This window comes from Rhipicephalus sanguineus, chromosome 5, assembly GCF_013339695.2.
Source record: "Rhipicephalus sanguineus isolate Rsan-2018 chromosome 5, BIME_Rsan_1.4, whole genome shotgun sequence".
Lineage (NCBI taxonomy): Eukaryota > Metazoa > Arthropoda > Arachnida > Ixodida > Ixodidae > Rhipicephalus > Rhipicephalus sanguineus.
In genome coordinates this window covers 17,201,250-17,226,116 of record NC_051180.1, presented here as the reverse complement: position 1 = coordinate 17,226,116, position 24,867 = coordinate 17,201,250, and the positions used below count along the sequence as shown (strand labels likewise).

The window sequence follows — 24,867 nt, the reverse complement described above, 5'->3', positions numbered from 1 at the left end:
TCACTTATGGCGAAGTTTTAGGGAGCTTGGCAGACATTAAGCCACGCGCATGACGTTGCATCAGCATAGAAGTAAAGGCTGTCTTCGTAGCACAGCTTAAGTGCACCAGCAGATGCACTTAAGACATACTGACACTGTGTACATACAGATTTTCAAAAAATTAGACACACCAGATAGACTTCAATATTAGAATATATTATAAAAAACGGTAAAATGTCTTGAGGCATGCGTCATGACTGGCATTCAATGCAGTGAATACTGTTATTTCAAGCTTGCGGCATTTGTCGTGCAGGCTTTGACGTGGGTCTTAACGATCCGCTGGAAGACATATCCAAAATGTATGGTGAACTGGGCATCGACCACAACCGATGGCAGGGTGATGGTGTGTCCAACTGCATCAGCCTGTTCCGACCGACCAACCGTCTCAAGCAAGCGCTGCGCTATCGAGACTCCCGTTCTGATCGCAGCTACGCTGACAAGGTGTACCACTGGACCATCGACCTCAGCTCCGCCATTCGGAACTCCCTACGGTATGATAAGTAGTGTATAATGGATGTTACTTGGAGTGGTTACTATATCGGGGATATCAATAGCTCTTGAACTTGTCATGTGCCCTGAAGGCGCTACGGTGCGAAATAAACGGAGAGAGCAGGGCATACTTAACACACAGGACATTTTGACTGTACGCAAGAGCACATAGAGCAAATGAGGATTATCGAGGACTATCCTATCGTTATCACAAGAATGATTTGCCTCAAGCACAGACAGCTACTGTAAATTGCGCAATAACAATGTACAGTATGACATCATAGAGTGCGCTAATTCTTTGTTTAGTTTCGAGAGCCCCAATTAACCTGCTTCACCCAACCCGCTTCTTTTCTAACAGCTGCTTCACAAATGATTGCATCGATGTAACACAGGTGGAATTACGCGTCATTGTAAGACTAATGTATACACCCAACTACGTGCCAAACTGAGTGACTTAGAAAGTATTTCTTGTTTCATGTGTGAACTTTCCGGTGTTCTGTTTCCTAACCAATTAGTTCATGTTAAGACAGCGAAGCTGTCTTAGCCTACCCTGGGCCGTCCTCGTCGTAGTAGTAGTAGTAGTAGTTGTAGGCATCACGCAGGTCACGTGACCAGAGGGGAGTGAATAAAGAAACAAAACTAAAGGATAATGACGATGCTAAATGGTGATAAGGATGATCATACTCGAAATGACGATGATTGATGCTGATGCGGCTCGATCACATACACTCGCGCTCTTACAGCTTAACTGTCCGAGTTTTCACGGCGTTGAACTGGCTGCAATTTTTTCTCCACTTTTTTGGAAGTCTCCTAGTTAAAGTTTGGTTGTCACAATACGTAACCAGTAGAAAAAGGGCGCTTATTTGCCTTTATATTTTCCACAATGCCTTTTGCATGCAGACTTGGAGTAGACGGCATCATAACAAACTACCCGGAACGAGTGTCCACCGTTCTCATGGAGGCCCCGTTCAAGCGGGCCGTCAAGCTGGCCAGTCCGCAAGACACGCCCTGGAAGAAGGCCAGTATCGAGCTTCTCATGCCAGGCGGCGGGGGAAGTCCCATCTCAACCGTCCTGGGCGACGTGTCCGAAGTGCTGCAGCAGTTCTGGGCTTACGTTGTGACGCGGCTTTCGGGACATATTTTCCGCCGGCGCAGCTCCCGAGACTACGACGCCATCGAGGCGGATCCTCCCATGAGTCCACGGGAATTGCAGGAACAGCGGTACTACCGGTGGCTCCACAAAAAGTTGCTTGCCTGAGCTATGTGACGATTGCAGACGAAATGGCGTGCGCGGAACGCGTTGACTCGACCGGTAGGCCGCGACAGTTGAGAGCCCAGCCGGTCTCGATAGTTGTCCAGGTCTGTCCAACAGTCTCGTAGCTTTCAGCGAGCGATTGAAAGCCTCTCCGCGACAGACAGCGATCACCAGTCGCATTGAATTCAGCAGCACCGCTATTAAGCAGTGACTCGTTTGTTTCTCTCTTTTATGAAATGTAGCCCACCGTGAAGGCAGCGACCCGTAGCGACTTGAGTTTAAACAAAGTTCTTAGGACTGCGTACAGTTTCAATATCTGGTGCACCTTCGTAAAACCATCAAGGGTGTAATCGATGATAGTAACAGTCCGTGAATATTTTGTAATTCGTAAGAACAAGCAGGAACCTATACCACCACCCAAACAGATTGCCGCCTTAGCATTTATTCTGTACGTAGGGTTGCCTATTTGGCGTAGCAGTAACTCATCGCATCACTCAGAACTTATCACATATCGCGCTCATTGCGTACTCGTTCATTCAATAATTTGAAAAGTAAACAGTTGATGAATATTTTTATCTGTACTGCGCACACCGGGTGTAATAAAAAGCAATAGTAACTGGTGGAGGTGGATAGTTACATGTCCGGTGAGTACTGTGCGTTGAGATGTGGCACTAATGAATTGCTCAGTGCACTGCATAAGAGCGATACCGATATACCTCAAATACACCAGCTCTTATAAAAAAAACTGATTTACGATTTTGCGTAGTACGGATTATTGCGCAAATACGAGAGCTCTCTTCTCCAAACTGTTTGGGCAGATATCGCTACGTTTGCCTATTGCACCTCTACTAATCAGTAGATATTCTTCATAACATTATCAAAGTAAAAAAATTAGTTCATATAAAACCGGTTATTCACGTTCTAGAATGTCTTATGTATTTAGTTCTTTACTCGAAGATGATTTTTTGTTTGTGTCGTATTTTACACTTTCTGTAACAGCAGCGAGGCGTAGTGATAAACGAAAACATGATGAGCCCGACCGCAGAAAAACGTTCGAAAACGTTATTTCAACTTCGCTTTAAGTCAACGTAAGGATACACCGATTAGCAAAAGACACAGAGCCGGACATGCCCACGACACACCTACGTCAATGCTACTAGCACCGAACTTGTAAATCACTGATGGCCTTGAACTCATTCGAAGCAAACTTTTGCATAATTTTTTCGCGCCACATTTCCCGGTGTATGGTCCACATCTTTAAGCCAGATAATTGATTCGAAGTTGAAGCCCTTTAGCAACAAACGCACTTTCAGAAAATGAGTTTCCCGTCACCAGTCACAGCGTTGAAATTAAATCGCGGCTAGTGTCTAGGCAACAGTGGCTACGCGATTGCTTCGCGACGAGATTGCGAAACAGAGGACAGACAATCGGTGTCGCGTCGTTCTACGACCACTTGTACAGTTATTTATTTCATATTTATTGCGACGAATCGTGCGATCATGTAACTTGCCTCTCACGGAACAGCGAGACTTGCAAACGAGCGTCTCCCAACATGGCGATAACAATACATGATGATGCAGTCCCCGGCCACCACGTTAGGGCTCAAACAACTGGACACTTCTCCAGTGACCACCCGCATGAACGCTACTTTTTGGCTAGTGCATGCCTTCCAGTTTGACCGAACCGACTGTAAATAAACATTGTTACTTCTCATTTTTGTGTGTTTGTGTTTGCTGAACCATTCGCTGTATCGATCGAACAAAGCATCGTCCTGTCTCTTTACTGTGCGTGCCTACTTAACACATGTATTCGGTCAATGTCGTAGAAATAATAATCAATTCATAACTGTCTAACAGCCGAAATGGGAGTTGTACTAGGTTACAGAGCATTATCAACTGCGCCTTTTATGAGACATTAGCATAGAACAAGCTAATTTGCAGTATTTGAAACATTAGACCTCAGCCATTCGTGCTTTATGCTAGGCATCGTGTTCGGAATACCGGGCCAGAATAATGTTACGATTTTATCCCAATGCTATTCGATTCCGCGTTTTGACAATAAGTCCATCATAACCACGTTATCACCTGCATCGGCTGTCGTGCGAATTGTGGACGATCAGAAAGGAACAGAACCGAGCAAAAGAAATCATTGCGTTATGCCGGCCTATCTACCAAAAAAAACTATTCCTTGTCTCGCAAACTTTCGGCTAGTCCTTTTTTTTTTATAATATGCCGAATATTCTCTATATCGGCGAAAGTATCGCCACCCCATGGGAACATTCGTAGTTTTATGCAAAAATTTATATGCGCTATGTAAAATTTTATAAATGATGTAGAACACACTACGGCAGCCATGAGGTTTTAGTAGTGGTGGTGATAAGTCTTCTACAGTGCGGCCACAGTATCGCCGCACAGCAGCCGAGATGGGCCGTGCTAGATGCAACAACAGCGAAAATAGTTGAATGAGACGCAGTTATTAAATTAGCCCAACTCCCTACCAAAATAACTAGCGTTAAAAAAACGAGAATGAACACAGCTGGTTCACTTGTTGCTTGGTTGGTTGGTCAAACTTTATTAATAGTCCTGAGGGACGCGACTAGCGCGCAGTGGGCTCCTCTCGTATTGGGACGGGCAGGCTAAGCCTGACCGCCGCATTGCGGGCTCTCTGGACAGCCCGAAGCTGATCCCCGTTGTTGGGGCTTCTGATGGCCGAGCACCACTTGGCTTGGTTGAATTGATCGCTGTAACACAACTAAATACAAGTACTCGAGTGCTGCGTGACTTCATGTAGTCATTTTGTCCAGTACGAAAGTTCATGAACTAGCCCACATTTCCATGCTATTGAGGCCGTTTTTCGAGGGAGGGGGGGTACATTTGTAGAAAATGTCCAGGAATTAAAGTTCGAACTCGGCAGCTTGGCACTAGCCATCGCCATAAACACGTAATGGAGACAACTTTGTACTCATGTGAAAACATACGAATGCGTAATATATAGCGAATATGCGCAGCATTACGGAAGAAGCACAATTCTCATAAGCTATAGGCAAACATACCTGAGCAATAAAAGATCTATTAGCCCAAGGGACCCAGCGACGTAATGACCACCTCTTTCGCTTCTTAGCCTAGCGTTGAGATGGCCACCGTAATACGTATGTCAGCAGAAGAATAAAAGAGTTCTTGCGAATAAAGATAAAGAACCTGGTAAGCCCTTTGAAGCAGTCATCTAGTTTGTATTGATGCAAACAGGAACATGACAGCCATTGAAGAAAAGTGCGGGAATCGAAGTCGAGAGGAAGAAGATTCCTGCTTCACTGCAGGAATAAAACTCACTCACCCTTCTAAGGTCCATTTGTACGCATTTTCAAAACAAAATCTTGCACATATAAATGCTCATTCGTCCTCAGGAGCGCACATCAAGAACAGTGTCACAGCTGCACAAACTTCTTCTTTCTTTAATGTCTTAGTGCTGCGAACGGAGATGGATGTAGGTAGACAGTTAAAGAAAAATATTCATACTCCTACAGCAGCTGTCTTAGGACATATGCACGTCTTTCCTTCATGTACTTGAAAACAATGCGTGCGACAACATTATTTCCATGTCCGTCACAATAGGCGATGTTTATCACGGCTGGCTCTCAGACAGTCGAAAGGTACACGGCAAGTTCGGATACTTTTTCCGATAACTATAGGGACAAGGAGTCCCTGTTGATAGCTTGAGTTTTGCCCGCGCAGTGTTACAGGTAAGAAATACTATACTCAGTGCTTCGCAGGACCTTCTCCTTGTACCACGTCACAGTAATAATGCTATTATGAACTCATGGTGAGCAGCGTGCATTCGTTCTTTACTGGAACATAGTCGAGAACAGTTTGCGATGGTAGCAGCATGCATATATATATATAGCTGTGTGTGTGCATGCGTGTGTGTTTATATTGTTATCATCTCTATCATATTACTACGACGCCATCGTTCTTTGTATTGTATTTATATTACCAGAAATTGCCAGGCTGGTTAAGCGCAAAAGTATCTCATTTCATCTTGTGTTCGCTGACACATTAAACTCAGTTTTGCTCGCGTTATGTAAGCGACATAAAAAGGTACAACATTTACAGAGCTTCGAAATCCGCGAATGTGAAGAAGCCTCAAAGAGTCACCGCGGCTTCAATTCCGTTACTGAAATAATTAGGCGCGATAAAGTGAATATAGCAAGTTCATCAGTAAAGCTTTCTTTCTCGCTCTGCTCTTTCTTGTTATTTCTCTTCCAAATAGCGTCTGCCTACTCGATTAATTGACCTCAGGCAGTAAACAGATATATGCCACAAAACCTGTTACAGTTGAAGTGCACGGTTTCGTTGAATTTAAAGCTACGCATCACTTTTTTTTAGAAAATATGTAAAAATATGTAAGCAGTTACTTCCTTAGCTTTCTTGTGCCGAACGCCTGTTTTTTCTTTTTTCTGTTAAAGGAACAGCAGTCATCTAGAAACGTCATTGAAGGGTTGGCAGCCAGCTGTGGGCATTAAGATGTTCTTTATGCCCTAACAATTACGCTTCTTACGCGATGCAGCTCGTGAAACAAAGGCATACCTTATATAAATAACCTTTATAGTTGCGTAAAGGTGATTATTCTCTTAAAACTACGTATTCCTTGGCAGAAATGAAGCTGAGTCTTCTTATTCATCAAGGCCATCCAACTAAGGATGAGTCTTTCATTTAACGTTACCCGAAATTAAAAACCAGCAGGCATAGCTGCCGCTTCGTAGCTACAGTTGGTCTTCTGAAAATCTTTTTCGCCGCTAGTACAAGCGTCCGCGTATAACTTCGAAGCTCCTCGTCATGAGAAAATACGAATGGCGCCAGTAGAACAATGTCTTGTCTTGGCCTAGACAAACCTTGGGTCAAACAATGATAGAATGAAGGCTGACCGCCCTCAGTCCCTGCATATAATACACCTGTTTTCAACAGACACAAAGCTGTTTCACCGCGTTATCTAACAAATTGGAATAGAAAAGCACTGGAAATAAAGAGGAACCAAAGAAAGGTTACTTTCGTAAGGCCGGTCCGTCTAGGAACAAGCCGTATCTATAACAGGAGATTGCGACAGCAGAAGCGCCGACTCGAAAACAACAACAAAACTAGACTTCGTTGCCTCAAAAACAAGGCAACGCCGTGTGGTCGGGCCCCTATTCCAATGCACCGCTGGCCCTCACCATCCTTTCCAGGCAGCATGCTCCCTTCTTCATACGTGAGGCAGAGCCGAAGAGATTGCAAATGCGTAGTCAGTGTGGCTGCGATAGGTTCATATTAATATGAGATATTAAGCGCTCGAATACACACCAAACGGACGTAATTTTGTAACGTTACTTGCCCCCCGCGAAAAGGCGCGCATAAGCACTGCCGTTAGCAATCAGCAAAGGCAAAACACTAGAAATGAAAAACTTGTCATTCACTTTTAAAGTAGAAACTACGTGTAGAAATACCTGCAATGGGAACCCATATCAATACCTTAAAGGAATAATTTCACAGTTTCCATATATATATATATATATATATATATATATCGTGCCGTAACTACGTCTCTCGGCTGACGAAACCGACATGGCGGGTTCGAATCTCGGCCGCGGAGGCCGAATTTCTATAGCAGAGAATATGTTTGAGTACTTAAGTTTGGTGCACTGTCATAAATAAAAAAGAGTTATATGCCGGAACTGTCTGTGTATCGTTGCTTCTGTATGAATTTTATTTCATTGTCACTATTTTTATTTGTCTTTTCGCTCTGACATTTCAGTGAAAGACCGATCATTTTCTGCACAATGTCCGTAATATCTAATAACGAAGTCAAAGCTGAAATTCGCTATCTACAACACATTGACATGTGTAATATTGCGTGCGAAACAAAACAAAACAAAACAAAAACTAGCCGCAATCTTGCTTTTCTTCTTCCAGCGTCCACAACCATGAAACTCACGAACTTGTTTTTAATTTACTTCCTGCTGCTAAATTTCTATTTTGCTGTATTAAGCGACGTCATAAGGCGCAGTATACTGCCAGGAAGTTCCGAGGAAGCTCCAAGACACGCGGTGAGTATCCAGCTATAATTCTTGAATTTGATTAACTGTCGTGAACACTTCCAGGAATTTAAGTCATTTCATCTTCAACTGCGTTCATTCGAGAAAGGCGGAAAACGAACCCGTAATATTCCGAGCTAGTAAAATAATTGTGAGTGACGACGCACTGAAAACACGGCACTTAGACTACCAGTTCATTTACTTTTAGCTCGAAAAATTCTCGAGCCGTTCCTCGATATAGTGCACTTTACCGGTCAGAGACAGTACAAGCAGACGCACCGAACAACAAACTTGGAAAAGCCGGCTGTGGTGGCACTCATTACACAGAGGCGTAGATAGAAATCTGGGGGGAAGGGGGGGGGGGTCCGACCCACATTTATACTATATGCTCGTGCGTGATTGTATACGTGCGTGCGGATGTATACACACATACAAAATGTAAGAACATCAGGGAGAGGGGGGGGGGCTTGAACCCCCCAAACCACCCCTTGGCAACGCCACTGCCATTGCGGGACTTTCTCGTTTTAAAGAGCCCCCGAACAGCCTCCGAAAATACAAAAAAAAAAAACGAGCGCGTTGTTCTCTCCTGGCGTTTTTCGTCTTTTCGGCACACTTCGTGACGCTAAAAGTGTGATTCACGTGACGTAATTAAGGTACGAACTGTCGATTGGTCCATATACGAGGAATATCAGCTGTGAATTGTCTCCTTCCCTGCTCTGCCATGCAGTCGCGCACCCGTTCTTCCTTGAATGATTTCACTTCGTCCTGTCCGTTTCCGACTGCGCAAGCGCAGATAGCGTGTGGCCGACAAGCGCGAAATCCTGATAGGCTCAGCGTTTAGTGTTGACGTTGTACACGTGCTTTGTGAAGGAATAAGTGGCGAGGAGGTGATATCGCTTGTAGGAACGGTAGTGAAGACGAGAAAGAAATCACTCTCTCGTCTTTGAACTCGGAGTAGTTTAGGGGCCACTTAAGGCGTGATTCTTTAGGGAACAGAATCAACGCTACGGCCGCGTACTGTGTTACAAGGTTGCGCGCCCTTCCTTATCGCTCCTGTAGACGTTGTCCACCTTTTTACCATTCAGTTGCGATTACTCTGACATACATGGCGTTAGCGGTTTTAATTGAAAAATGTTACAGTGCTACAGACAAGGACTGGCAAACAGCGCCGTGTTTGTTATCACATTTATAAGAGCAGAACAGAATGATATATTCTTACATTTTTATATCCTACCAACATGCCCAAGTTTCCTCCCTTCAGATTTTTAGTTAAGCTATGAAGTTTTACGTAAAGCTTATATTCTTAATATTAAAGATTCTTTCCCCCAATCTATAGGGTATTCTAATGGAAATAGAGCTTGGCGACTCACATGCACGTCCCCGCCCCGTTATAGAAGGGACGCTCATAAACACACGCATTCATCCAACTATACCGAACTGACACGAAAAATTCCGACCAGTGAGCAGCTGCGATTTAACCGCTACAATGTAAAAACGGCAGCTGACTCGAATTCTCTGCTTATTCATACGCAAGTATGGCGAGTTAATAGAGCATTTTTGGTGCAGTTCCGGCTTTCAGAAATACAAAACACGGGGGAAGGGGGGGGGGGGGGCAGCAGTTAGCAATGATTCATTTCACTTTTGCTTCCATCGTTCTTATCCATCGTGCAGTCACTGTAATAAGAGTCGGTTATTTTGTGCAGAGAATAATAGCAATTGAAATAATAATTAATGCTAACAAGCAAAGGCTATAGACGCACCGTTATCAGTGCATAGTGGTTCCGAAAAAAAGATGAACCACTGTTTCGTCGTTGTAAGAATTTCTTACCAATACAATTAAGTTCAAGATCTCCAGAACTTCGTTCTTCCTTCCCAGGTATAAATCAGAATTTTTAATGCTGAGCGTGAGCCTCAATATTAGCAGCAGGATTTCCATTGACAGAAAATGGTCACTACGACGAAGTGCGTGGTTGAAATATACGTATACGGTAAAAGGTATCGCTCTCGCGAAGCTCGTTTCATCATCTCTACTAGTGAAGACTATCTGATTAACGCAGATGAGCGCGTTCCTACAGAACTAGCCTTTTATTGCCACTTCTAGCCAGACTGATACTGCCCCAACTGTGCAGGTGACCTTGGGCCACAGGAGGCCCTTCTACGTCATCGGACACATGGTGAATTCGCTGGAGGAGGTGGACGAATTTATTGAAAAAGGCGCCAACGCACTCGAGGTTGACATCGAGTTTGCGAATAATGGCACCGTCCTTGGCACGTTCCACGGCGCCCCTTGCGACTGCTTCCGTGGCTGCTTCAAGCGTGAAACCATCGCGGACTATTTGGAATACATTCGAGATGGAACTGGCTTCCGTGAGTTCGCGGTTCTCCTGAAGCGCACAAGTGTCGACAAAATATAGCGCGAATGATGTCGACCACACTTATAGGTCATTAGTAGCAGCTTTGCGGATCTAGCCCCATCCTTCCTAGCAATGCCATTTATGGACAGAAATACGTCCCTAGAAATTGCCTTCTTAGAAACTCGTTTATTCCCGTCTATCGTACAGAAGTTGTTGCAGATATATTGTGCTGTGCCATAGAGACGTCTAAAAGTCAAACTTTACCATTAACGCTAGTGTTTACGAGCTGCTCGTGATATCGTGCATGTGGCTGGCAAACGGTTCAACAAAACTTTCAGCGCATCAGGTAGGCTGGGCAACTGGGTCGGTGAATTAAAGTGTGGCATGTTGTTGAGTTATTTGGCTCATAGACTCAGCGAACAAGTTTAAACTATTTGCTGAATCTCTGAACTTGTTTGCTGAATCGGCGAATTGGTTGGCTACTGCACCATGTAGGAGAATGTTATGTCTCCCCTATGCAGCGTCGCAGTGTGCTGCGCTCTACTATTCTATTTGCAAATAAAAAAAAAACTTTTAAACAGTTTCCTTAAGTTTCAACGAAATAAACTCAGAAAAGTCAACGTTATCAAAAACTAGGCATCGACATTCCATACACCCCAGTGAGGAGGATGTAAGCAAAGAATATATACCATTGGCAGAAGTAATAGGTCTCAAGCAAAATGGATGGGACTTCACAAAAAAAGCAAATGCCTCATGTCACGACAGATTCATGGCTATGCTTCGTTTTCATTTCTCGCAGCTCTTCCAGGGCAGAAACTGACAGGACCCTCAAATGCATTCCACTAAGATGACACGAAGGCGAAAGCCATCTTACTTTTTTTCTCAGTCGATGTATTGATCCTCGCCCGCTACCTTCCAGAAGCTTTCTGCACCTCGCCTGGTTTTGCACTGCCTCCGTGATCGTCCCACATTTGACCAAGCGACGATGTCGTGTGATGGCGTCAGCATGTGAAGTCATGATGACGCCACAAATTTTGGTGATGTGTGAAATTTTGGTTATATGTATGAAAAAGATCACGTCATGACGTCACCTGGTGACGTCCTGTCTTTTTTGTTTTTTTTTTTTCATCCCTCGTGTTGACGCCGACAGTCAAGTTTCGAGATTGATGAGGCATTTAAGGCTTTCGCCTTAATATACAATCTGGAACATCATGATTACATTGTAACGATTTTGTTATCGCAGCTAAGTTACAACTTTACTGGAAATGCCCTAGCAGTAGACTTTTGACCTGACCACTTCGAAATGGCGAGCCACACAACACAGGAATATTGTTCTGACCGCACCAAACCTCAGCTCTCTCAACTATTACGGACTTTTTAGATCCAAATCTCAATCTAAAGACGCACTTCACAGTATAAAGACTGTGTCGATGTTAATCATAATGATTCTATACAACTGTCTCTTCCTGTTATAGGGTTATTCCTTCAGTCAAAGCAGAAAGCCCTCTCGCTAAAAAACTATAACGCCGAGTTACTGTGCAACTCTTCGTGTTGTACCTCTCAAATTATTCCTAATCCGCCTGTACTCATTATAAAGCATACTGTACGCGGACCTCTTTCAGCCGATTCAAGATACAAGGGAAAGGTAAATCTAGTGCTTCTCGACTTGAAGACAAGCAAGCTTCGGACATTAGCGAAAAAGAAAGCAGGCTTAACTCTGGCGACGAAACTCTGGAAGCACCTGTGGGAAGGTGGTGAGTGCTCCTTGCATCAACGCACCTTCATGATATCTTTGGCCATTTCTAGGACGAAAATATATCTGACAATTATACCGCAAAGAATAGGCAGCATGCTCGAGCCAGGTACAAGCGCTGTCATACAGGGATTCTCTGTATAACTTCGTCCTTCGGGCTGCAACACTCAAGTATTAGCCCAAATCTCCACCCTTTTGTGAAAATGTACGTGAACACGTTCACAAGCGACACATGAACGCGTGGAGTCACAGGCGCGACTAAACAGTCCGAAATACAGCGAGATACACGAATGTATAACTCTTGCATGCCATGCGCAGACGCAGCAGTTGCAAGGGATAGCGCGCACAGGCCTTTTACCAGAAGAATCAGTTAGTACTCTCTACAACATTTGAAAAAGCTATGCCAAGGTAAATGTCCGTGCCCCTTGTTATACGTTATAACAGATTCCTCTCAAGGAAGAAAAAGTGGGGGCCGCTTAAGCTTCGCCTTTAAGAGTTGAACGCGATAACGATATCCTGCCCCTGGTGCACACTTCAAACACTACGAGTGTTTAACAGAATGCGCGCACTAAGGCGTCTGTCTTATGTAATGGGTAGCATGCTTTAAACCAGAAACTTTTTCGAAGTTGCGATGCACCCACTACGTGGCCTTAATGGAATACGCGCAGCAATGTGTGTGCCTTGTGTAATGGTTGGCTGTCTTTAAACCACCAAGTCGTTAGGATATTGACATGATGTGACGCCCGATCGCAATGTACGCTTGTGCCACGCAATATTACTGCGATATTACATCTCGTACTGTGACACCTGTATACAGGACGCGTATTTTTGGGAAGCATGAAAGTTACTTTCAGTGCAGCTCCAAGCAGAGGCGTGGCTGTGTGGTAGAACGCCTGCTTGCCACGCAGACGGCCTGGGTTCGATCCTCACTCGGATCCCACATTATTGTTATTTATTTATTTTGCAGCTTTTTCGATTTTTCGGTCACGGACAAGATGATGATTTTTCGCTCACAGCCAATGGTGCCGACGCCGACGGCGGAATTGCTGCGATACGAGCTCTTTAACGCTGTCGCGTTGAAATGTAGTGGACGCGTGATACGCTTTTTTCAGATTGTGTGACACGGAGCTTCTTTTAATCTTGCAAATTCCTGATTTCCATGAACGCCCTGTACACGCCCTGTTCGTTGTGGCAGTTGTGTCTGCGCATTGTAAGCTAAACAAGTGTATCTCGCTGCCTTCCGAATACAGATACGGCTAACGCCGTCTGTGATGCATATCTGTGTGTCTTTCATCGTGGTTGTTTTGAAACGCTACGTTTATGTTTTTGGACGACAGTAACGTGTGTGTGGACCTACTAGTAACAAAGTACGCGCTAGTGTGCCGAAATTTGCAGAATGCACGGAAAACAACAATTGCGTAGTAGTGTTGGGCTATGCTTGACCAGACACATAAATCATACATCATCTTAATTTTAAAAACTTATTTATTGAACATATATTTGTATTAACAGTGTATGTATTTATCCTATTCAACGGAGACAAATGCAGTATATGTGGTACATTCTAAGTAAATCTCACTACACCTGTCTCGTTAAAACAAAGCGATACGGCCAGCTGAAAAGTTAAAAGCTTGTAAGTGCCGCATTGCATGGTACGGCTAACCCAAACAGTGGTGCATTGTGCAGAAAGTACCGTTTGTTGCTGCTACGCTGCCTTCATATGTTTTTGAGAGCATTACGTGCCAGGAATGGAAACGATATTTATAACTATAGTATTTCACATTACATTAAGTTTTGCAGAGCAGTTGTTTGTCTGAATGTTTGTTATAACTGGCGAATATTTTTTTATATCTGTTTTAAATCGGACTATACTATCTGTGTACTGCTTGACTGAGAGAGAAGGAGTAGCATGCATTACATATGGTACAGACCTCTCCTGAACGTGCATTTAATCTAAAAAAGTACGAACATATCCAACCAACTGAAAACTTGAGCTGCACGCGATATGCATACACGTTGATTAGGCGCCCGATAAGCTTTATGTGTGCATGTGTTCATAATTAATTTTAGTCATTTTTAATGAAAAACAATATCTGTATACTATATTATTTTTGATCACTTCCAGACTCTATTGCTCTGTGAAGTTCTGAACTAAACTGTTTAAAGCGAGTTAAGTGCTTTTTGGTACATATTGTGATTGCATATTACTTATGACGCGAGGAGTAGTCGATGTAGCGGGTCAACATCTCTTTCAAGTTTTGTCAAACAGAAAAGAAAGCTGACATGCTGGCCTACCGAATGGTATTTTGTTACCAGATAAGGCTCACGCGACAGCATTAAGGTTCAGAAATGCTTGTTTGCAAAGAGAAACAGGTGAATCATCATTGGATAAATTTAAAGACTTCACACACCTAAGATATTGCTGGAATAAACAGTGGTGTGTATCTCACCAGTTAGAAGTTTCTTACATAAGATTACGCTGTAGAATTACGCAATTGAATTACTACTTACATTAAGCTGGACTCAAGGTGCCCCGTTGTGTATGTCTTGCAACCAAATCGAAACGTTAGAGGATTTCTTTTTATTCTGTCGCCGATATTCTAATCAGAGAAGAAGATACCTTGTAGCTCCACTTCATAAGTTAGGATTAGCAATAAATGTTCCAGTAATTTTATCATTTGGCGCCACTTCGTCAGGTTAGAGCCACAGGGATGTCTGCTCTGCTGTGTTCGATTACATAAATGAAACAAAAAGATTAACGTGTTGGTCTATTTTTATCTATTCATAGTCTTGGTTCGAAATGCATCATTATTTCCGTCAGAAAACCCAGATGATAGTCTGGCCGCTTGCTCATTAAGCATTTTCTTTTATTCGATATTTTATTTTTCATCTAAATTTCTAGTTTCCTTTAGCTTCATAGGTATTTACCTTAAATATCCTGCCGCCAGGTTCTTGGCCCTTTGTGGGTGAGCGACAACAGGATCATCCTCATCATCATCATCATCAGTGGGAGCTCGATCCTTACATTTAACGATAATTCGTCTACAGAAGATGTTGCTTGAACGAACTGGACTGCAGTTTAAAAAATAAAGTGTGTATTGGTAACGCCTACAAATCTCTTGCTGCTTGTTAGCCCGCCAAAGGCAATGACTCGGTTATCAATGCACTTGTTTTCAGCCTGACACAAGTAATTTGCGATGTCACTTTGTTCCTTCCCCCCCCCCTCCTCCCTGTTTCCCGGTTGCTTCGTATGCAAGTGCAACCGCAGTACATGGTAAACGTCCTGCTGTCCATCGGTTATGTGAAAGACAAGAACGTCATCAAGGGCGTTTTAAAATATTTCAAGAAGGAAGAAAGGATGCACATTCTCGACAAAATAGGTGCGTATAGGTATTTTATATTTCGATAATTGGAGGTCACTGCAGTTGACCGTAACACGGTTTTTCTTTTACACTGCTACTCTATTGCTACCCTACTAAGAGAGTTTCATTGAAGAGTGAATTCATTGATATCATTGAAAGAGAAGGCTGATGCTGGTGAAGCAATGCATGTAAAACTATTAGCGGACAATTGAGTTAGTTATAATTTCGGCATTTCATGCACTTGCAGCGCTTAAAAGAAAATAGGCAAGAGATCTAGGAAAGAAAGACGAAATAGCAGAAAGAAAGCTGGACCTGTGACCGCCGTCTTCCCTGTTCTTTAATCTTTCTACGCGCTTTTTTTTTTGCTATGATTTCGAGGCGCTGTAAGTGCATAACCTGAAAATTTTTTGCTGGACCAACGGCGCAGAAGCAACTACTATCTGACACGTTCCGTACGAGGCTAGGCAGTGAAATTGCCAAGCGTGGAGCAACTCAAGCCACAGTCAAAATGGTGCAGAGTATCGCGTCCCGACTCTCAGTCCTCCTATACGCTAAACAAACAAGTGTTTTTCTGAAACCTATCGTAGGTTAGTCAAATTCCCTAGCTTGAAAAGGCATGTCAACCATTAAAAATCTGTTTAAGCTGCACATTCGTCGTGATAAAATAAATAACTAAATAGATAAATAAACATTATCATTGTCAACAGCTATAAGCATCACAGAGAACACAAATTCGACGTTCTGCAATATAGTCAACATAGTCTTCACTATTCACCAGTTTTGTACACATTGCTTGTCGTGTGAATGATTAACTACAAAAAAATCAAATATATATCATTCATACGGTGATCACGAAGAAACACGAAGAAATTTACGTTCGATAACGCACGCATGCGCATTTAAAGCTTTTTCACTGCGCAGGTTTCGACGTTGGCATGAATGACCCGCTGGAAAAGATCGGGCGCATGTACAAGCAGCTGGGCATCAGGGGCCACCGGTGGCAGGGAGACGGCCTCTCCAATTGCGTGCGCTTTCTGGTTCCCGTCGCGAGGCTGCTAGAGGCCGTCAAGGCACGCGACAGCCAGAAGGGGTACATGGACAAGGTGTACCACTGGACCGTTGACCTGCCTCACTTCATTAGGAAGAGTATCGAGTAAGAATCCGCGACAAACACTGACTTGCACTAACACGAAGCTACCCGCTGCGGTAGCCCAGTGGCTATAGCTCGAGATCAGGGACCGAATTCACAAAACTTCTCTTTCGTAAAGGCGTTTTTGCATTGGTCAGCCAGGCGTAAAGGCGTTTTTGCATTGTGTCCTGTATCGGGATTGGCTGAAATATTCCCTTGCGAAAATATTTAACGTCAGACGTTTTTGAGAATACGGGCCCAGGGTCGGAGTTCTGATGACGGCCGTGGTGCCACATTTATATGGTTCTGAAGTACAAAAAGACTGGTGTACATCGAAGAACCCGATCAGGGGCGTAGCCAGAAAGTTCTGGGGGGAGGGGGGAGGGGGAGGGGGATGTTCTATGTATGTTCGTGCGTTTTGTTGTATGTGCCCGTGTATATCTACACATGCAAAATTAGAAAATTTCGGAAGGTGGGGGAATTCGAACCTTCCCCTCCTCCTCCCCACTGGCTACGCCAATGACCCCGATGGAGTCGCAAAGCTAAAGTCATGGTCTCGTGTTCAGCAGTAAACACCACAATCCTTGAGGTCTTTACACGTGCCTCCTGGATGCATACACAGTCGATAAGACGGCGAGGAGGATTCCAGCCATCTACTTGGACGAGGACGGAAAGACATACGACACACCACTGGACTAGCAACTCAACCAGGTTCATTTGCTAGTCCAGCGGTGTGTTGTATGTCTTTCGGTCCTCGTCCAAGTAGTTGGCTGGAACACTCCTCGCTATGTGCAACCAAGGAGCTCAAGCGAGCACAATTCTTGATAAGACGGCTTATGTATCCCACATGCATCGATGAATAAGTGGGGTCAGCTTTCTTGTGGGCTTTCCGTCTCGCTTCTTGTCCTACTCTTTCAGATTTTTTTTTTCTATTCCTTTCTATGTACACTGCTGTTGCATAAAAGGCAGCATAAAAATGACACTCGGCGTTACGTGAGAGCAGCAGCATTGCCAAAGACCAGCGTTCTGAGGATATCGGTGAAGCTTCAATGGATCACACATGCCGATAATTTGAACGGGGTTACATAGGGCACAAAGGACTCGTCAGGCAACATTATATGTAATAAAACCCCTGAGGTCCCTTTAACTAACGATAAGACGACTTAAGGCGAAACCTATTAGGCATCCATTAAAGTGTATTCGTTGGCACTGTTCTTGAAGTCTTTTGCTGGTACCACCCCTTGTATTGCTTGCTACGATGGCACGTTAGCACGAATGTGGCAAGTCTTGGAACCCTTTAGGACAAATACGCAAGTTCACAGAGAGAGAGAGAGAGAATAAACTTTATTGAAGAATTATAGTACGTGGCTAATACCGGGTGGAGCCCCCTTGTAGAGCCCCACTGGATGAGTACATGTTTAAATTCAGCTGTTTTAATTTCTTGAATACCTCCCGACGTATCTTCTCTATCGACTACGCTTCATGTATTCACCAAGACGAAGTGAGCGTGCAGCTCGCGCGCCTCGAGCCAAACTTTCATTTCTTAGTTTTGTTTGTTTGTTTTGTTTGTTTGTTTGTTTGTTTGTTTGTTTGTTTGTTTTCTGTCGGGGGGCGGGTGGCATTCGCGCTGACGCCATCTACGCCGGATTTTTCAACTCATGAGACATATAAAACTTTAGCCTTAATAAGTGCTTTCCCTTCAAAGGGCTGCAGCAACCTTTCGCGACTAACAAACATGTCCTTCATGTCACTCGAACTCATAATTCCCTTTATGATTGCGTTTTCGCTCATAGCCTTCCCTTGTAGAAAGGCATACGAAAAAATATCTGTTCGTATTCACTGCTGAAACGCCTGCCGTCTTTTTCTTCATTAGAAATAACTTAATGAAAGATCATGCCACAGTTAGGCTATCCCAAAATTATAGGCATGGAAGAACAACGAAGAAAAAGGAAATCATAAAAATTGAAACACTGCAAAAGCCATAACATAAAGACAAAACAGTATCACACACACACTCACAAAAAAGAGAAAAAAAGAGGTGACAAGATTACGAAAACGAAGCAAGCATGGGCAGCTCACATGGATATAGATACTTTAAAATAGCATATTAATTTAAAATAGCAGAAGAAGTTCACAAACTCACCGTAATTTACGAAAGAGTATACTCCTAGAGTCAACTGGTACTCTTTGTAACTATATATAAGCTTTATAATATATTATTAACTGACCGGCACGTGCAGGCATGGTGTTGACGGAATCATCACGAACCGCCCGGACAACGTGCTCCAAGTACTGAACAGCACTCCGTACAGCGAGCTGCTCAAGGTTGCCAACTTCAGCGACAGTCCGTGGACGCGATTCATCGAGCCGACGTTGAGAAACGATACGGACCGCAACACGGAGGTCCTCGGCGGAGGGGACTACGAAGAACGCGCGAGGCATCCCACTAACTTCGACCCTACCGAGATAACTGCGTTTTGGACGGACTAGAAATCAGTGCCGTACCTGTGATCAACCTCATATAGACTAAGCGTCAACGTGCCGATTCAGACGTCCAGTGAAACGCCGCGAAATGTCGGCGTCCGAGCAACGCAGCGACAAGGGCGACCACAAAAATACCTTACCGTGAACAACGTAGTGGCCAACTACCGATATGCGGGCAGCACGAAGGGGCACTCAATTAAAAAGTACTGCAATTACAGCATAAAAAAAACTTAATGTAGCTACAAAAGGCAGCTGCGTTGAAAACTATGGTGCATCAGCAATCAGTCAATTTCAAACGTATTTGTGTGGCGCAAAATTCGTAGACGAAAGAAACAGAAGGAGGAGAGGAATATGTGTTTAGTATACATTAACTCGCCCAACAAGAAGCTATCCTGCAGAAGATATCAGCATGTACGAATAAGCCCTTCGCATATGCGTGCGCGGTACAAGGACGTATGCACGATCATATTCATTAATGACATATTGACAAATATACACATATTAATTTGCAATAAATAATCATCCGAGATTTCTTGTGAAAAGTCTCATGAAGCGTTCAGCGCTACGCAGGTTATAGGGACCCAGGAACTGCTTTCCATCTTGACATATTCGTATTCACGTGTTTTTGCTGGTGCAGCTCAGCGTTCCTTTTTTTTCCCTTTCCCTTTTCCCCTGTGTGCGGAGTAGTAGGCTAGAGCGCACTAGCTCAGGCCGACCTCTCTGCCTTTCAACAAATTCTCTCTCTCTCTCTCTTGCGCGTGAATCATTTGCACATCGCTGACATTGTAACAGTATAAACAAAGAGTAAATACCGCGCACACATGAAATATAAGACATACGTAAGGATTGTGCCTGAGGAGTACGTCAAGGCAGTAATAACTTCGGAGTTTGACACAACCCCTTGATCCCTCCCTGAGTGCGCCATCAGATGTCTCTTTAGCATTTTCAACATGAAACAGAGGGCTAGATTGGGACCCAGGTAGCCGCAACTCTAGCAGACCAGTCCGCCAGCCTGGCCTCTATATTCCCGTTCCCCCTCCCATTTGGTTTTAGTAAAGTTCATTCCCCCCACCCCCTCCAAACGTGAAACACAGGGGAATAAATGGGACCACTTGTAACTGCGAATGCGTCGTTATGTTAGGTCTGACCCGAAATGTCTCAGCTCCAGCTTCAAAAAGTCCTGGGCACTAACGCGAAGGTGAGTGTGAACCGAAAGGGGGTTCACTAAAAGGTAAGTTTTCATTTGTGACGTGCGAGACCTACTGCTAATATACCACAAGGAGCACATAACGATGCCATAATTTCTTTTATTGCGATAGCAATATACCCTTTTCAAGCAATCCCAGAACGCCGCGCGGGCGCGCGGTGCACTATGGGAAAAGTATGTACGTCGAGCGAGCCGGCTGTTCTGTCGGCCGCTGCTCGTTGGCGCCGTGGGAGCGCGAAAGGAAAAGAACGCGTCGCCGTTTGTTGACTATTATTAAATCGTAAATACCACGCATGCCCGAATGTACCAGCATGTGTCGCTACGCATGAAATGTGAAAGCAATAACTCAGTCAGCGTAGGTATTACTGAATGGATGTATATCGGATGCAGCAGCTAAGCGCATGTCGTGTGCCGATACAGTGAAAACGTACTATCGTGAGTAATACAAGCTGGAACACCGAATTCTTGCTTATTCAACGATTACCTACAATGTACAGATGCGAATGTGACGCGCAAAACTGCAAGAGATGCCTTTCTGCTTGAGCACTTAGTAGCGGCGCTTAGCCAGAAAAAATCTCAGAGGAACAAACACTTTCTTCCCCCCCCCCCCCCTTTCATTAACGCCACAGCCTCATTTAGTTTCATGAACACTTTAGTTCTTGCCTGAGTTCCATTCTCACTCGAACATATCATTTTTATTATTTTTTGTTTGCATATTTGTCGATTTTCCAGTCACGGACAAGATGAATTTTCGCTCACAACCAAAGACGCCGACACCGACACCGGAATTTCTGCGAAACGAGCTCTCGCGTTAAAAAAAGAAGTGACGGTTCTGGGCCGCTCAGCTGGTCCAACAGTGGAACAGATGTAAATCACAGAGAAGCCGTCTCAGCTAAACACTGAAGAATTTTATGATTGAATTGCGCAGTAAATGTTGCACCTTGCCAGATTCACTTTAACTGAGAGAGAGAGAAGTGCTGGTACGGCGCAAGCGGGAGCGTGAGGCCCACGCGCTCGTCGCGGCTGCTGCTGCGGCGTGCACACTTTTCCCATGGGCGCTTGCGCGCCCGTTGGTGGCGCTCATGTGCTTGAAAAAGGTCTGTTATATGGACACTCTCAGCGGGTGTTTGCCGTTGCCGTCATGTTCCGTATATGTATATGCATGTATATATAAATAAAAGCCACAAAGAAAAATACACCAGAAGAAAAAATATCCGAAGCGCGCCACCGGAGATTGGAACCAGCGGCCCCTCGCTCCACAGAGCGCCGCGTTGGACAACTCTGCCACGCGCCATACGTTCTCCCAAACTTTAAAGGCGAGCTGTTTATATACACCATTTACCGGTGGCGGTACGCATAGCTTCAGCGTGTTGGCTATCACCCGCGAGATGGCGCGAAGGGCACGCTTTAAAGCAACGCTCCTAGATTTTCTTTCAGTTTGAAAACTGCCCTTGAGACGCGCACTTAAAAGTGGCCAATTTCTGTAGCCACTCGCGATGTGGAACGCCGGGCAAACAATGCGTCCGAACGCCACTGCGCGGCAGGAGACACAGAGGGGTCACTCCAAGCACCGCAGTTAAAACAAAGTATATCTAAGAGCGTTGGGTTGTGCATAGTCGACACTTGCATCGCGCTGCTCAATACCGAAGAAGTAACAACTGTGACAGTTGTTAGTTCGCGCTCGTCCTGGATATACCCGTGCATTCTTTTCGAGCATCCTTTGCGTTTGAGCAGCGCGCTGCATGTGACGAGCTGTGACATTTGTTAATTCGCTCTCTTCCCGTGTGTGTTCTTTTCTTGCATCCTTTGCGCTTGAGAGGCGCGCTGCAAGTTTCGAGCTGCTTGTCGTTCTTCGTGTGACATTCCAATTTGTTGTTATCACATTCATCGCTTCGCCCTAGCAGTGAAGCTGGGGCATTTTTGAACAGATTGTTTACGAATCAGATTGTTTACAAAACAGTTTACAAAACAGATTGTTTACAAAAATATTTCTAGTCGAACCCCTCCGAAGGATGGGCTTAATTTGTCATTTCCAGTGGCTCTTATCTTTGGTGCTACCGTACTGGGTTTTAGCCATAGGAACGTTTGCGATGCCGTATGTGATTTCCCATGTGAGACAAAACGAATTGAATGATATATATATATATATATATATATATATATATATATATATATATATATATATATATATATATATATATATATATATATATATATATATAGTTGAAAAGGAGGTGCAATGAGATAACCTTATAAGGTTATCTCATTGCACCTCCTTTTCAACTATATTGGTTTGTTATTATTACGTCTTTGTTTCTTGATTATACCCATGAGTTATTTCGCAAAGTATCGGCAGGAAGTGGAAGATGGAAGCTTGCGATGAAAAAATCCGTGAACAGGGGGTGGGTGCTCGAGCTGACGTTTCGACAAGTGGACTAGTCTTCTTCAAGGCTGGAACTCCAGCCTTGAAGAAGACAAGTCCACTTGTCGAAACGTCAGCTCGAGCACCCACCCCCTGTTTACCGCAAAGTATGTATTTCTAAACATATTTAGAATATAAAACAATATCACTTCTAAAACAAGGTACAACCCGCTTAATGGCCGATCCTCCGCGTTTGGTTGCGCCAGCTTACTAAGGAACACCCAACGAGCCAACCCATCATCATCGCCACAACTAGTACGTAATCAAAGCGAAAAGGAAGACGCCAGTGTTCTGCTGTCCTATAAACTCTCTTTTCGCATATTCCTTTTATTTATTTATTTATTTATTATTTTTATTTTTTTACAAATTGTACTGCCGCACGCTTCGTGGCCGGTCCCCGGTAGTGGGTTGAGCCATTTCCCTAGGACCCAACCAACCAGCCGTCCACTTATTTCCAGGTTTTTACGCTGCTCTATCTAACCTCGACACACGGCAACCGTGATGGCCTCGGAAAGTACACCAGACGTAAGTAGAAGTTAGAAACTTTCATTGCGATGCCAATTACAGCGACACTCCAGCCGCATTCGCACCGTCGTGCTGTCCTAGTACGAACGGCGAGTGTACGGCCGATCATCGAGGTCTTGAAAATGTCCAGACGGGCAGTGCCATTTCGCTCCACTAGCTCTGCTCCATTCAGCATAGTTGAAGTTTTGGAGGAGAACCGAAACGTCTTTGTTTAGTTCGCCCGCCATCCTTATTAATAGGCTCCCTCAGCATGCTCCCTCAATCAGCATTCCTTCCACTTTGATTTGGCTATTGTGCTGCCTCCTCCCTGCATGCTATTTCCTTTATCGCGGACCGAAGGTCCTTTGCAATTCACTAAGAAAGTTCACTGCGTTTTTCTTGACTATTTCATGTATCATGATCTTGTTAACACGTCTGCTTTCTTTTTTGTAAAGTTGTGTATAGTCAGTTACAACCTAATAATAAATACAAGCTCCACCCACAGCCATCACTGACCCACCAAGAGAGAATTTTCATAGGTGTTCCATCCAATCAAATGCGGTCATTTCCATGACGTCAAGCACTTTTCGCGAAATTCATATAGTTGCTGTACCCATAAAGACACATGTTCGTCACGTTGGTTTTAAGTCGAAAACTAGAACGTCCTGACAAATATCATCAGTGATTCTGACGACACTGCTTAGCCAAAGATCACATTTTAGGTAGGAACGACGAACCTTTAGTTTTCAATATGCGTGGTATTTATATTACTCAGAACAGTAGCGCAAATAATCACACGGACGGCGACAGGTAAAGACGGGACACAGCGCTATTTATATTCGCACAGAAAAAGTACTTACGGTTCGAAAGGAAACCAGCCTGCACGACTCTCCTACGCAGGAGTTTGACAAGCGCACCGAGGTTTTGCGGGCTGAGCTTGTATTTATTCTCAGGTTGTAGCGGACCATAGTTTTCTATGAGTCTATCACTGGGCAAATTATTTATTTCGGCATTCGAACGAAGTAATAGACAAATATGTGCCAAATAATTGGGCGTTATGTTACGTAATAGCACGCGTAATTTATCGTGCTTTCTTTTTCGTGCCTTATTATCATGCCTTTTATGTTTTATTGTGCACTACATCAAGTTCTACATTGAAATCCCTCATCTAATGTGTTCCCTGTGGTATCTTTGAGGTCTTATCAATAGATATTGCACATTCTTGTTTCTTTTTTTTGTTTTAGTCTTGTTTGTGCTTTGTTACTGGGTTCCTTTTTTAGTTTTTGGTAACTCATCTCTTGCCCGTTGATTCTTCTGTGTTTTTATGTCGCACAGTATTGTGCAATTCCTTATTTTGTTTTCTAAAAAAAAAAACAAGAACAGACACTTCGTGGCAGTATAGACACTCTTCGGATCAACTAGCACGTGCACATTTGACGTGTTTTGCTCAATCAGTTATTCGATGTCCATCCCGCAATACAACACATGCAGAAAATTCAGTCCTGTCGCGCGGTTTGCCCTTCTTCATTTAACGACGAGACGCGACCAATGCCGCGATCAGTTAAGTGGTGTGCGGGGAAACTTGAATATTAAAAAAAAAAAAAAAAAAGCTGGCACGTTCTCTATCACCGTTTTAACGCGCAAGCGTTAGAGAGCTCGTTTCGCAGAAATTCCGCCGTCGGCGTCGGTGACGGCGTCGTTGTGAGCGAAAAATCGTCCGTGACCGAAAATCGAGAAAGATAAAAAATAAAATAAACAATAACAATCTTCGGTCCCATTCAGGATCGAACGTGGCAAGCAGGTGT

At 44.0% G+C, this 24,867-nt stretch overlaps 1 protein-coding gene across 1 annotated transcript in view; it reads left to right on the top strand.

The window, feature by feature from the left end:
- Positions 1–19,132, top strand: part of LOC119393429 (uncharacterized) — a 52,515-nt gene extending 33,383 nt beyond the window's left edge. Inside the window, exons 6-14 of the mRNA XM_037660440.2 lie at positions 293–530; positions 1,429–1,773; positions 7,002–7,024; positions 7,726–7,859; positions 9,977–10,214; positions 11,824–11,955; positions 15,212–15,334; positions 16,238–16,469; positions 18,686–19,132. Coding sequence (XP_037516368.1) covers positions 293–530; positions 1,429–1,773; positions 7,002–7,024; positions 7,726–7,859; positions 9,977–10,214; positions 11,824–11,955; positions 15,212–15,334; positions 16,238–16,469; positions 18,686–18,935 — 1,715 coding nt within the window. The 3' untranslated portion in view covers positions 18,936–19,132. The remainder of the gene's footprint in view (positions 1–292; positions 531–1,428; positions 1,774–7,001; positions 7,025–7,725; positions 7,860–9,976; positions 10,215–11,823; positions 11,956–15,211; positions 15,335–16,237; positions 16,470–18,685) is intronic.
- The last annotated feature ends 5,735 nt before the right edge of the window (positions 19,133–24,867 follow it).